This window comes from Ochotona curzoniae, unplaced genomic scaffold (assembly GCF_017591425.1).
Source record: "Ochotona curzoniae isolate NIBS_2020 unplaced genomic scaffold, NIBS_Ocur_1.0 contig_43, whole genome shotgun sequence".
Lineage (NCBI taxonomy): Eukaryota > Metazoa > Chordata > Mammalia > Lagomorpha > Ochotonidae > Ochotona > Ochotona curzoniae.
This window is the reverse complement of record NW_024466218.1, coordinates 34,151,712-34,167,468: the sequence shown is the minus strand read 5'-3', so window position 1 is coordinate 34,167,468 and position 15,757 is coordinate 34,151,712. Positions and strand designations below refer to the sequence as shown.

General features: G+C 40.5%; 1 protein-coding gene across 1 annotated transcript in view; it reads right to left on the bottom strand.

The window, feature by feature from the left end:
- Nucleotides 1-15,757, bottom strand: part of DOK6 (docking protein 6) — a 300,236-nt gene that overhangs the window by 173,705 nt on the left and 110,774 nt on the right. The window contains exon 3 of the mRNA XM_040985108.1: nt 1,281-1,395. Coding sequence (XP_040841042.1) covers nt 1,281-1,395 — 115 coding nt within the window. The remainder of the gene's footprint in view (nt 1-1,280; nt 1,396-15,757) is intronic.

Genomic DNA, 15,757 nt, shown 5'->3' with positions numbered 1-15,757 from the left:
TGTGACGTTGTCTAATTTCTAAGGCACTTCAGCATCTATTTGACAAACACTCTGTTTGCAAACACAACTTGAACAACTCCTGCCTTCCCCATTGCCCTTGCTCTCTTTCTACCTCCAGCTGTGAAGCAGCAGAAAGACAGACACAGGTGTGGTCTCCCTGCTCCACTGGTGGAAGCACCCAGGCAGCTTCCTCTCAACCAGCCCCAACCATAGGCTTCCCACATGGCAGCATGGCCTCTGTTTCAGGGAACATCACCACACACAGAGACAAATTCACTGCAAACATTTCTGTGTCCTCGCCCCCCTTTTGCAAGAGCAAAAAGGGTTTGGGAGGAAACGCGTCATACTCCACAGTTCAACTCCAGATCTGCTGGCCAAGGCCCATGGCGAGGCCTGCGGCTCTTTCTGGGGGACCGCCCTGGCTCTCAGCATGAGGACAGCTGTGACGCAACTCAGGGGGCAGTTTGCTTGGCCCATATTGGGGCAGCCTGGTACAGTAGCTGATTCCTGAGAATGAAAGGTGGTAGGCTCAGCTTTTCTGCTAGGGGAAGCCTAGCAGAATTCTGAATGGGAACCCAGGCTTGAGCCCTTTGCCAAGCAGCTGAGCCAGACGGAGAGGACTGGCGGGACAGGGGCCAAGCACTTCAATCACTGCGAGGGAAGAGACAGGAACACGGGTCGATTGGCAGCTCCTGCCCCGACCGGCTTCTGAAGGTTATCACAACACTGCAGGGATATTCTCATAGTGGCTTAAAACAACCCATGCATAATTGACTCTGCTGGATGTCACGCAGTCCTGTTGCTTAACCTTACTTTTACAACCTCAATGTGAAGTCTATTTATTGGTAGTACTGAGAATCTACAAAAGCCAACTGCTGACTCCACGTCCGACTTTGCCACGTCTGAAGACCGAACTGTGTGCTGCCATCTTTCCGCAGGGCAGCATATGGACCTACTAAGATCCTCCCACGACCACACAGCCAGAAACAGAATGCAACTCGCACACTCTACCTTAACAACATCTCCCGATATGGCCGACTTCACCCTCCAAGCTGGAATGGAAGCCCCAGACACGTCAGGCCACCTTGGAGCCATCCGCACATACAGACAGGCAATACAAGCACCCAAAACATTCTGCGGGAATCCTCCCTGAAGTCTCCTGCAGCCCGTGCTCGTTACCACACAGCACCACATGCAGCAGCGTTCTTTAATCTGCCTGGGCCCCAGTGCCAGAAGCAAGCCAATGTCCTCAGGCAGTAGACGGGCCCATAATCGCTTACCTGAGTCACAGGCAAATGTCTTCGACGTCTCATCATGAAAGATAATTGCCACGGCATGCTTCTTTGTCTCTCGAGGCAATCTGGTTATATTTTTGATGTTATGCAGCTCAGTTACCTTAAAAGAGAAAATAATATTCACTCTGTGTACACTACATGCTCTTTATCGGAATGCTGAAGCAAAAATGATTAGTTACCACAGTCCTAAACCACTCTGCAATGGCTCTTTCTGATTGTCTTGAATTAGTTACAGTAAAAATAAAAAAAAAAGGAAAGAAAATGTCTACCATTATGTCATCAGTTCTCTTTTTTTTTTTTGGCACTTTGAAATAATGTACAAATTACACAGAATAGTTTCATGCAATATTTATTTGAAAGGCAGAGTCACACACACATAATCTTCCATCCACTGGTGACTCTCCAAAGAGGCTGCCATGGCCCGGGCTGAGCCACACAAGTGCCACGAGCCAGGAACTGCGCGTGGGTCTCCCGTGAGGTAGCAGGGCCCAAAGACGCACCGATGTGATGTTCAAGTTTCTCACTTCAAACAGTGTAGAATCTGCATAGTACCAGAATACGTGCTCACAGCCATCTCTAGATTACTTGAACTCTGCAGTTAGTTTGAGGTACTATTATTTAGGGACTAACGGCAAGGAAAATGTCTGTGTGTTCAGTGGGGGTAGATCGCTTCAGAATATTTTTCATTCTCTTGTTGAATGTGAAGTTATTAAACCTGAAGATTCTGAGGGCAACTGCATGTATCATCTACCTGCAACTGTGTTACTATGCACACATATTTACATATACATTCAGAACGAGTGTACATGGAACCTCTACTAGTCACAGTTAATGTGCTAAGAATATAGCAAGCATTTGTCTACATTTAACATTGCAACATGAATTAAACACAGACTCCCTAATAAAAACACACAAAAACCAAGATCATAGGCAAAGGAGAGAAGCTAAAGTTGTAGTGCAAAAAGGCTAAGACATACGTTAAAACAGTTTCTAAACACTTCTTGTTAAGGCAAATCCTCCACTAGTTACACCTGATCCTCATTATTCATGAGCGCCGTGTGTGAACTGGAAAACGCTGAGTCTTCAGACTCATGTCACTGATGGAGGTTACACAAGGAGACGCTCTTGTTTCTTTCAGTTGTACTATAGATCAGACTTCTTTCCATGGCCTGCCTACAGTCATGTTTTCCACATTTCTGATTTTCCTGGACTGTTGTTGGTGAGATGTTAGAGCCTCTGCATGTGCAGTGCTGACATGGTCTCCGCTGTTCCTAAATGCAAGGGGACTGTGACGTTCCCCAGGAGGGGAAAATCCCTGTGGCAGAGCGACCAGTGATGGGCATGACAATGAAGTCTGTGCTTGGGGCACCTGCATCCGGACTGGAGTGCCGAGTATGAAAGATGGCTCATCTTCCTGATTCCAGGTTCTGGCTAATGTACCCTGGAAGCAGCAGGTGATAAATCAAATACCTGGGCCCCTGACACCACACACTCCAGGATCCGGCTGAGCTCAGCCCAGCCCAAGCCACTGCAGTCTTCTGGGGAGTGAACCAGAGAATGGCAAGTAAGCATGCCTATCTGTCTCAGTAATCCAATCTACTCACTTCTCAAGTAGAAAAAGAAAACAAAATAAATAAGAAAGCGTTATATCAGCCTTACTTAGCATGAGCTATACATTTTTTTCCTGAGTTCAGTGTTAACAAATTAACAAAAAATATTAAATAAAATATCTTTAAACATAAATTTACATAAAACTGGGTTTGGCACTGATTAGTTGATCCAATCGTTGAGATTAGGAATTGACAGTAACTTAAGCCTGTGGATTTCCTAGGACATCCTGATTTATAGAGCATAACCACCACGCATCATAACTGACTATTCTTTAGTGGTTGTTCTGGAGCCCAGGAGAAACATTTTGCTGGAATCAATTCCAGATTGATGACGTTGATTTAAGTATATTAGATACAGAAGCATTCCTATATGCCTTTTACTCCTTCTTGCATTTGATATGCACACACATAAGTATCATAAACCAAGTACCGCCTTAGTTTCTAAAATTTTAATTAATTCATTTGAGGCAAAGTGAGAAAGAGAATGGGAGAAACAGATTCCCAAACCCTGGTTCCACTCCCCAGTGATCACCATGGGTGGGACCTGGCCAGACCAATGATGAGGACAAGGAATTCAGTCCACATTTCTCTCGGGGATGGCAAAACCAAATTACCTGCCACATTACCACCACTTTTCAGGGTCTGCTTCAGCAGGTGGCTGTGGTCAGGCGCTGGATGTGGGCTTTGAGTTCAGATCTGCTTTAGCAGGTGACTGTGGTCAGGAGCTGGATGTGGGCTTTGAGTGCAGATCTGCTTTAGCAAGTGGCGGTGGTCAGGAGCAGGATGTGGGCTTTGAACTCAGGCATTCTAAAATGGGACTTGGGCTGGACCAGACCCTCACACTGATATAACCTGCTAAGACTGTAGGACTTTAAAAGAAGTTCATGGAAATAAGGAAAGCTAGTAAACATTAATTTTTTTTTTCTAGTAAGAACCTATCCATTTGTTCCTAAGGACTTGGACTACTTTCTCCAGTCATTTCCTCGCCTGATTCCGTCTGGTTCCCATTCTGTCTGGTGCTATTACTGGGGCCTCTATTTGCATTCTATGTGCTATCAGCCCAACATTATATTAAACACTTAATTTTTTTGCAGTTGCATTTAAAGAGGAAATATGCACTCGTATTCATAATGTCACAATTCACTTTCCTGAAACAATTTCCTTTTTGCTGTGATTTGACTGGAATTGCATTTTTTTCCTGTTGTGTCTCCTTTTTATTATTTATATAAGGTGAATAGATTTCATGTGTTTCACAATACAGATTCAGATGCACAGTGAAACTTCCCAACTTCCCCCCCTTCCAGCTGTGCTCCCACCTGGCCTTCTTCTTCCTAACACTTTAAAATATTTACAATAACATGCTGCCAGTTCACTTCACAAGCGGAGGGTTAGTACTCCATCAGGTAAAGAATTCAATACACAGGGGAAAAAGCCCACTGATTCTTCAGAGTCTCGGAAGGTGTCTCTGTTCTAGCCGCAGACTCAGTTATCATTTTTTTGAGGATGTGCTTATTTCACTTTCATTTCTGAGGAATAGCTTTGCTGGAAATAAGGTTCTTGGTTGATCTTTCTTTAAGCCTTTTCTGTGAATCTTCTACTTCCTCTTGAGAGCCAGTGTTTCTCAGACATCAGGTTTCAATCTTAGTAGATTGTACAGGGAGAGTCAGTTTTCTTCTGCAGCTTTGCAACTATCCTATTTGCTTTTGACGTCCAGCTACTTCACTATCATGTACTTAGAATTCATGGAACATTCTGGAAGTGAAATGGGAGTAGTTAGGGTTTTCTCTTTCATGACCATTCCCAACCTTTTGGCTCCATTACTTTCAGGATGACTGCTATTTTATTTTTAAATAATATTTATTTTCTTTATTTAAAAGGCAGAGAGAAAAACAGTGAGAGAGCGTGAGAAAGAGAGAAGAGAGGAGAAGAGAGATCTTCCATCTAGACTGACTTCCCGAGTGGCCACAGCACTCATGGCTGAGCCAGGCCAAAGGCAGGAGCCAGGAGCTTCATCTGGCTCTCCCACACAGATGAGGGGAACCCAGCAGTTGGGCCATCCTCTGCTGCTATTCCAAGAGCATTAGCAAATAGCTGTACAGAACACGGAGCCACCAGGATACAGAATGGCACACATGGCGGATGCTGGCATCACAGGCCACAGCTCAACATGTGATGCCATGATTGATCTCACCAGGTTCCTTACAATCTTGGGAATGCAGTCCAGGCTGGCTCCTCCAGGGTCTCTTTCCCAAGATCTCTCCAGCAAGCCAGGTGAGCTGCGGCATAACTCACATTTTTAACAAATCTACCATTTCTTCCCAGACACTTTCCATCATAATCTCTGTGGTTCTTAGACTTGAACTTTTCTTTATGTTGCTGTATATGAAATCATTGTCTTTGGGAAAATAAAAAGAGCTCTATGCTTTGTAGTTTAATTCATTCTCCAAAGGCAAAATATCTTCAAACTCTGCCTCTAGGGCTGAGGCTCAGGGCCAGGCTGTACAGTTCTCTGGCGTTGAGAGTTGAGCACTAGGGAGGGAGAGGGCAGGTGCGTCGGACTTGGGTATTCCTGATTTGCCTCTCCTAGTGAGCATCTCCTGTTTTCACAGCATGGGCAGTGACAAGGGGCACTGTGGAGCTAGCCTTTCCAGAGGTGCTGTTCCATAGTCCATGAATGAAGAATTGGTCGGTGGGTGCTGGATACGTGAAAGAGACTCAGCCTAAGAAGCAGATGTCTGGGGACAGGATGAGAAATGCTGCAGTTCTTCTGCCCACACCTTAGGTGATGGCTCAAGTGAGGGGGATATTGCCATCTCGTAGAAGACCTGGACTCAGTTCTTGGCTCCTGAGTTCAGCCCTGCCCAGCTCCACTGCAGGCAGCTGAGGAGTGAACCAGGAGATGAAGGCCAATACAGATGTTTGTTTCTTTCTGTCCCTCTCTCTCTGCTTCTCCAATAAGTGAATCATTTAAAAAAAACTTCATTATATACTATTATACTCACTTTTTTCCACTAACAACCATTATGGGAATTAAAACTGGAAGCACAGAAAGTTTTAACTACAAAGATGCTTGCTTCCTATAAAAAAAGTACTTTTACATAAATATGCATATTCCTGTCTACATATCATATCATCTATCTTCCTTTCATCTTTCTATTGATCCCGCCACGATGGATATCGGCCATCTATCTGCCATCTATCTAAAATATGCAGTACCTGATCCAAGAAAGAAAAATCAGAAAAAATGGTCTTACAGTTTTTGAGAACTAAAATCCTGAAGCAAGACTACTTTTGGAACTGTGACACAACACATCCTGTTCTCAAAGTTTACCTTTTAATTGATTATGTAGTTAGTTAACATCTAAGCCAAATTTTATACCAACAAAGAAAAATTCAAGTTACATTTAGGAAAGGCACATTTTTTTTCATGTTATCAATTGCATTAAAAGAAAGGACCTTATACATTTTGAAACTGAAAGTAATGAAGATTTGTTTTATATTTCTCTAGGGGAACTGTATAATGGAGGCAAATATACTATGAAGTGGAGATATATGACACTAGGCATATTTACTTCTGAATAAAAGATAAACTCCAAATGAAACTGTTACATATATCTTGAGAATAGAATGCTGGACTTTGTACAATTCTCTCTACCTCTAATGGCAGGATGCACTTAAGTAGCAGAATGATAAACTTAAGACTTCTTGAGGGACTACACAATTGCTGTAATACAGGGGAAATCAGTCGGGTAGAGGAAGGTTGTAAGGGGGAGTCACTGAGCCTAAGGAACTGTCTCATAAATTAATTAATTTAAAATAAAATTTATTTTATTTGTATTGGAAAGGCAGATCTACAGAGAGGAAAGACGGAAAGCTCTTCCATCTGCTGGTTCACTCCCCAGAATGGCTGCAATGGCTGGAGCTGAGCCGATCCCAACTAGGAGCCAAGAGCTTCTTCCGGGTCTTCCGCACAGGTGCAGAGCCCCAAGGCTATGGGCCATCTGTTGCTGCTTTCCCAGGCCACCATCAGGGAGCTGGATGGGAAGTGGAGCAGCTGGGACACAAACCAGTGTCCGTATGCAATCCTAGTGCTTGAAGAGGGAGGATTGCCATTGCACCAGGGCCATGTTACCTAAATACTTATATTAAAAAATGGGCTTAAAAGCAATTTACCACATTACATGACACATAATAACAACTTACATCAAACAACAGATTGAAAATATTGATAATCCTTCCTAAATATTTCTATTTTCTTAAAACAGATACAGTAGAGACTTTGGTGCTGTCACTTAGCACAAAGCGACCACATACACACACGGATATTCCAGCAAACACACGGGGTATTGCATAACGTCAATGTGATATCGTTGGAGTAAAGAGCCTTCTCATCTGTAAGGTCTCACTCAGGAAGAAGGCCTCTGAACGTGGACATTACCAAGGTGTTTATGTCTGCTTCTTTAGTCTCTGCCCTGAGAAACTTACGACACACCAGAGGAGAAAACCCTGTGAGAAGCATGCAATGCTGCCTTAAAAATGAAGTCAGTTAATAATGTGCCCTCATCTGTTCACTTGCAATACTACATGGACTTAGAAATCAGGAGGAAACAATATAGATGATGACATTTTGCAAATATATTTGGGCAAAAGAAGAAACAGGGAAAGAGAAAATGCATGCAATAGCTGGGGCTGTACCCAAGTTAGGACCAGCACGTGGGAATCCAATAGAGAAACTTTGTGGGGGTTAAGAACCCAGTTACTTGGGCCGAGTTTACATCTCACGGGGAGCCTAATAACTGTGACTGGGAATCAAATCAATGAACTGTGATTTGAGATGCACCATTTTACCCACTGAGCTAAATGCCTGCCCCTGGACAGCCTTTGAAATAATTTCCAAAACATTTTAAGATGAACATATCTTATTAGTCAGTTAGGCATAAATTATGAACATTTACTAACATTGTAAAATCCTAGAGGCTTTCAAGACAAAATATCAATACATTATCACATCTTCAAAAATTCAATTCATTTTCTGAAATAATGATTTTTCACATCATTATAAAACTACAAGTATTGATTACATTTTAAAAAGAGCATTAAAATAATTTATCTTAAATGACAGAAAACTAGCATAATTGAGCTGAAGGAAATATTACATAAGACTAATTCAGTTTGAGACTGGTATAGTGGCTTAGCCATTTAAGCCATCTGTGATGTCAGCATACCAAGTAGGTGCAGGTTTAAGCACCAGCCACATTATCTTCTGTGCAACTCCCTACAAGATGGCTCAAGTATATGGGCCTTTACCACCGTCATGGGAGACTTAATAAAAATCCTGACTCCTGCCTCTGAGCTGGCCAAGCCCTGGCCATTGCAGTCAGCTAGAAAAATCACCAAGCTCTTCTCTCCCTCTCTCTCTCTGTAAATGTGCATGAGTCTCTCTCTCCCCACCTCTATTCTCTGTAACTTTTGTTTTTAAAAATAAATAAATTTTTAAAGATTTCAAGCTGTTCAAGTTCTCTCTCTCCTCCTCTCTGTATATCTGACTTTGCAGTAAAAGTAAATAAATCTTTTTAAAAACAAGAATGCAAAAGCAAATTTCTCAAATGCTGTATGTTCACTTGAAAACCTGTACTGTCAACTTTTCAGTAAACACTGGCAGGTGTATGGTTTGAGAGCAAACTTGTTTCACTGATGAGAGCGTATCTGGGAAATAAAAAATCCAAAGGCTAACAATGTGCTGGTCCTTCTTCATTAAAAGGAATGTTCTTTCAAAGAAAAATAGCGGCTATTTTGTTCGCAACTTCCGCCACCACACAGGTGCTTTGCTGGCGATGATCACTGCACTGAGGGAGTATTCTAAGATTTCTTCCAATTTTGTCAAAAGGAATATTGAAAAGAAGTACCTGAGGGGTCCAGATTGAATAAACAATATTCTCTTTAACTCACCAAAGCCAATTTTAGGTAAAACAAAGATAAAATTGGCTTATTTGTTTACTTGTTTAGGCAACTGTATGATTTTTTTTTTAAAAGGACATTCATTGAATACTACTCTTGTTTGCAGCCATGGCTTTAAACGGAATTAGTTTTCATCAACTCTTGCATTTTCACCAAAACAGAGGGAAATGCCAAGGACAGGTTCGTGATGTGATGGAAAGAGCTCTTTCATGGGTCCCGGTGGGATCCACCCTTCACACACGGTTCTCCTGCAGATCCTCAACATTTCTGACACGAAGTTTCAACAACTATACTTCTGAAATATTTTGCTACTTTTCCCTCCTCCACCACAAGTTCACAACTCACTAAAATTCTCACTCTTTTCCACCTGAAATATTTTTGTTATGTTCCTTTCAGCCTACGCATGGCTCATCTTCCACCAACATTTTGACACTGCTTCTACATTCAGCATTTAGCCAGGCCCCTTCAGTGTTTAAAGCCACTTAACACCACCTTCAAAACTGAACTTACTGTGTAGCAAGGACTTACAGATTTTCAGTAATTCACTTCTTAGCTGAACTTGCAATCAGATCATTTTTTACACAAATACTCAGCTCAAGCTAATGTTCAGTCATCTATAAAAGCCTTCCACTGCCCAATGACAAAGTCACACAGCCTTGCACAAGCACAACACTTTGCTGCATCTTCCCGCAGACTCACCGTGGCAGTTCAAGACTAACGTCATCTCCTCTTGAGTGACTCAGTTAGAAGCTTAGTCCTGCAAGGAAGGGCCTTTTGGGGCCTGAACTCAGGCACCTTCTGCACACATTATGAAGCCTGTTCACTCAGACTGAGCTCAGTAAGTGAACAACAGTCACTCTTCCATTCATTCACGCTTATTTTTATCCTTTGTACAACCAGACTTCACTATGAGATTTATTTATTTATTCTTATTTTTTTTTTTACCATGTGCTTTTACATAAGGCAGATTCTATTTCCAAACCTCTGGTATATGAACCTGGTTCAATGAAATGATATTCTTTTGGAGCAAATATGTGTTTTTGATACACATTTTCTTTTTTTACTCATTGAAATGGCACACACTTTTAACAAACATCACAAAATATGCTTATATATTAATATTATATATGCTAGCGCCATGAGATCTGCAGAAAAACTAGAATGTTATTTTATATACCAGTTTTAAGCCATATAGCTTTTTTTTTTCACCAAATCAGTGTGATAATCTTTGGTGTTTTTAAATCTTGCCCAGATGTGCATTTAGTAATATAACACAGATTTCTTTTTCTGATTTGATTCTTCAAAAGTGGTATATAAAAAAAGTGTAAGCAAAAATTGGAACCCTTAAATTGTCAAATCCATGAAGTCTTTTTGAAATTCTTATTTTCCATTACACAGCTTTACAGGTGTAGGGCGTCTCTGTTTACTCTCCCTTTCCTTTATACATAATTTTCATTGGATTTTTGAAAATATTTGATAAATAAACACCAACAGAGTAAACAGAAAAGCTTTAGGAACACCAACGTTCAGCAATATTAAGAGTTAGCATGAAAAACACACCAGGCTTCTCCATGCTAGCAACTGCTAGCTAGAAGATTCAATCGTGACAAGACAATCATGCGTGGTAACAAGAAAAACTAGAGATAATCTAAGGTTTCACTGTAGACAAACTTGAACCTTAAGAAGAGAAGGTGAATTAAAGACATCCTTTTTCCTACATAAATTGCTACAAAAAGAGCCAACTGAGTATACAGAACACCTGTCCTACCGACTGTTTTGAATAAAGGACTGTGAACTCAATTTGTGTGTGTGTGTGTGTGTGTGCGTGCACACGCGCACACACGGTATATGAAATTTCTGAAACAATCATGATAAAGATGTATTATTTAAAACTATGTATGGATTAAAAGACTTAAAGAGTAGGTTAAAACACAGCTTGTGAAAAATGATTATCCAGGCCTGATACAACAGAATTCCTAACTCCGTGTGCAAATCTGGACACAAGAACCATGAAATCAAGATGTCAAAACTATAATCCTAATTCTACAATCCAATGCTATCCATATTGAGGAATGCCTTTGCAGTATATGGGGTTGGAAACCAATAAAGAAAACTTAATTTCAACCCATAAAGAATTTGAGTATTTCAAGCTGCAGATTTCTCTTTATGCAGAAATCCTTAGAGAATCAACAGATGGTAAAGATGATTAGCTAATTAAAATTTATAAAATTAAGGTAAGATTCGTGCTTAAAGAAGACAAGATAATGTCACAAGGCAATAAGAAAGATATAGATGCTCTAGGAACAAAATGGAGCCATGATATTATTAGATAACTTTGGATAAATAAAACCTTGCATTAAATACGTAAAGAATCTTTCAAACTCATTAAGAATAAAAAAAATGCCTGCTCAAACACAATAGAATACTATGTTGCTCCCATTGGTTCTGCAGAAGTTAGTGGCAAATACCATTGAGACTTCAAGAATATAGGAATTCTTACGTAAAATGGAGCTCATATCCAGAAAGCCACCCGGTGATCAATATTTAAATGAAGAATCCATATATTTTATTATAATATAATTTCTTTCAGATAACCTACAAATGTTTTCATACAGTGGAATAACTTAGTAATAGCATTGTTTAATATAATGTAAAGTTTTTAGACATTTGGTGTCTATCACTAAGAAAATGGCAAAGTAATACACAATGGGTGTATTAGGGGACGTGACGTGCCATCCAGAAGCAACTGCCGTTTGACAGAAAGTCAAGTGGTTTTTAAAAAGTGTAAGGAGGCAGGAAGGGAGGCAGGAAGGAAATAAGTGGTAGATTCACTCCTTAAAAAAAGTTAAATTCCAGCAAACCAATCAGAGAAATAGCTGCATAGCTACTACAATGTAAGAATGCTCTGAACCAGTCTTCCCCTCCAGCTGCTTACGGCCTGTGATGTAACAGCTCTTGGCCTGGCTGCCGACTGCAGTCATGTTTCTCCAGTAAAGGACACATGGTAAAAATGAATTCTGAAGGGTACAAAAGTACTAAAACATACTGATTAACATCGCTAAGTTCTACTCTAGACGCACTCTGCTGCACAGAGCTGGGCTGGGTCACCACACCTGGTCCTGCTTCCTCAGGCACAGCTGACATCATCAGGAGACCTGCAGCTGCTTCTCTAACAGAAAGTCGGAGATTCAACACGTGAGGAGGATGTGATGTGCCCTGCTGGCTTAGAGGTGAGAGTCACCTGTCAAGCTCCATGGTGGCTGCCTGTTGCTAAAAGAGAGTCCAACTGCCGAGAGGGATGGAATCTGTCAGCGGTTGACTCCCCCTACAGCCTGTTACATAGCGCAGCGGTTGCTCCTGGACTACACACTCACTGCTGAGTCAATGAAAATTTCACATTTTTCTTAACCGAAGCATTAGCTTTATTTGAAATAAATGTGACCTAACTTGACATTCACAAAATAATAGATGCATGATATTTATAATGAAGTGTGCTTAAGAATAAATTTCACAGCTTACCTATTTCTCAAAATGCATATTTTAAATGAATATGTATATGGGATATGATATGCAACTTTCCATTAATAGTGAAAAACAATGTATTTTCAATGAGCATTCCTCCTACTGGATACCAGATATTGCACAAAAGGTAGATTCTTTTGATGGATTAAAAAATGTTCAAAACTAAAAATTCATTGATATTCTGAAGTAGTAATTAAAGGCACTGTTAAAAATCTATGAAGTCAATGTAAAAATGTTTCAGAAATGATAAAAATATTGTCAAAACAAGGTTGTGGTATTGAGTATGCTTTCACCTTGTTTGATTTATCATGAAAAGAGATTCATTTTAAATTCCATGGAACTTTGGTATCCAAATCACTCTCAAACACTTTCTAAAATGGGTCAAATTATTTTAATGATCTCAGGATTACAACATCTGAAGCAGAATTGACTTTTACAGCAACAGCTGTTCATTTTACACATATCTTAGGGACAGTTATCTCACTGCACTGTGAAATTATTTGCATTTTCTTGATAGGGAATGACATTGTCTAAAGTTATGAAATTCTTTTTTCTGATATAGCACCATCGTGGGTTACTGTTTTGGTTAAGAAAAAATAGAATAAAGACAGTAATTTTGCCAACATAAGTCATCCTACTATGTCAGTGCAGCGTGGATTCATCATACAGACACTGTCTAAGAATCTTCTTCATTTGTAATAGTAGGAGAGCAGTTGAGTCATAAATAAAAAGTACGAATTCCTGGCCATGGTATCTCTAAGCCAACACAACGATTCTCTTTCAGAAATATCTCAGATTTGGTAAGATCTTAATTGACATAGAATCGTGTTTAATGTGGAAAATCTCTGCAGATATCATCCATCCAAAGGTCTTAACATCCGATCTCTGAATTTCGACTTGTCCACCCAGAAGCATGTTACATTCTTTTTCCTTTTCCCTCTATCTAAAAAATTTTTGTGCTGCACCTGTGTGTGATGCCAGGAATAAAACAACCAGTAAATGACCATGGAATAAAGATGCTGTGAATGTTCCAGGAACGACTGTGTGTGGAATCAGGAATACGGGATTACCGATGGACCAACATGTTAATGAATGTGTGGATGAGTGGAACAGATACCTAATTCAGATAGACAATGATTACTTCAGGAACTTTCAGCAGATATTTCCAGAGAGTCCAAGACTTTGGCTACCATTCATCTCACATCCAGTGTGCGTTCATCCAGGCATAAAGCCCTTCGTGGAATTCAAATGAGGCTGTCCGGCAGCACACTGTAAAATTGTTCTTTATTCCCACCAATCGAGAATGTGGCCTCTATATTTAAGCAGGTGAGACTCCTACAGACAGCTTTTAAGTGTTTTATGAATTGTTTCTTTTTCATCTGTTGGGGAAATCAAAGAAAACCTATTAGCTGGTTCTATGAAGATTGTTCCAGGGCCTGGCGTCATGGCCTAGCTGTTAAAGTCCTTGCCTTGAACCCACCGGGATCCCATATGGGCGCCAGTTCTAACCCCCGCAGCTCCACTTCCCATCCAGCTCCCTGCCTGTGGCCTGGGAAAGCAGTCGAGGACGGCCCAAAGCCTTGGGACCCTGCACCCATGTGGGAGACCTGGAAGAGGTTCCTGGTTCCTGGCTTCGGATCGGCAAAGTACCGGCCGTTGTGCTCACTTGGGGAGTGAATCACCGGACGGAAGATCTTCCTCTCTGTCTCTCCTCTTCTCTGTATATCTGACTTTGTAATAAAAATAAATAAATCTTTTTTTTTTAAGTAAAAGATTGTTCCAGTTCAGTTTTCACTGAGGATAAATTTGTTTTGAATATATGTTATGACAATTATATACAACTACATTTTCAACCCTAATTCATTTTTAATAACTTCCTTCAGCAGTTAGTGATTTGAATTTCAAATTGCTTTCTACCAAGAAGTAAAAAAAGTATATATCACTTCATAGCAATTTCATATAAAAGTTGATTTATGCAGCAAGTTTTCTCTCACAGTAAGCATATCCAATGTCCAAATGAAATCATTAAAACTCATAAGCTTGCTCCAGAGAGAACATAAGAAAAAATTTAAGTTAGTAAAGGAATAATTGCGTCTTTAGCTTACCATAAATCCCTCCCTTTCCTTGGAATCCTGTCAATCATCTGATTATTTTAATTTGATGTTCTTGAGCATCATAGTACATTTTACAGCATATAAAATATTAGTCTAAAGTATTTTAGTATGAACAAACAGAGCAGGACCCCTCTACCACTGCACGAGTGGGTTCCATACCCGCCAGGACAGTGGCAGTCAGTCCACTGAAATTCAGTAAGTCTACAGGAGAGTTGTTAATTTGGTGTGGTATGCAAATGATCATATAAATAGCAAAAGGCCCTTGCTGGGTGGGGTGCGAGGGGGTGAGGGCCGGGGAGATTGGAGGCTCCACAGCTCTGGAGGAAAAGGACCTAAACTCAGCAAGGTTCAAGGCACTCACTTCTCTTGGGCTCATCACCCCCTGCTGTTCTTCTTTCAGAGGCCGGCAGCAGCAGAATCAACTCCTCTGGAAGCTTCCATGCGATATAACTTTGTTCAGAGTCCTTCGCTGTGTCTGCACAAAGCAATCTTAAGCAAACCTCTATATCTGCCCTGGAAAGTTTTAATTCCTAGAGGGAGAATTTACTCTTTCCTTGCATCTTTATTATTGTGCTTCCCTCAGCATCGTTTTTCAACACGGACAGAATGTATAAATCTTACCTGACTGACTTGTAAACTGTAAAAATAATGATACTAACTTTCAGCATCTATTGGCTCTTCCAATGTTCTTTTAAAACCAGGTAAATAGCTTCTCATGTAACTTAATATCAGTCCTGGCAGGATAAGATCTTACACAAACAAGTAATGCACCTTTCACCTGATAAAACCTTGGTCTCTCTATTTTGGCTAGATATTGTAGTGTCATAAAATGTATATTACGTTAATACACGTAAGAACTGAGCTTACTAGCTGTTTCAGTAAAGAGGGCCGATCCTTCTTCCTGGATAACAGAACAATCACTCCGAGCAGTTAAAATATCTAACATTCAGAAGCAAACAGAAGGAAACAGCATCCTTGCACTGGATAAAGTTGTAGAAATAAATAATGAAGTTCCCACAAATCCTGGGGCAGCCAGTCAAGCTTCAGGCAATATTCTCTAAACAAACAAAACTGAGAAAAGAAACCGTGCACAAAATCTCTTGGCAATAACCCTTGAGATTTCTTATTATTAATTAATCATGTTCCAATTAATCCTCCATCTCTGGGTTGACTCACTGACCGTTTCAGCCAATAACGAATCACACACAGAAAAAATAAGGTAAAATTAGTGCAGGAGAACTACAGTCATCAAGAAAAT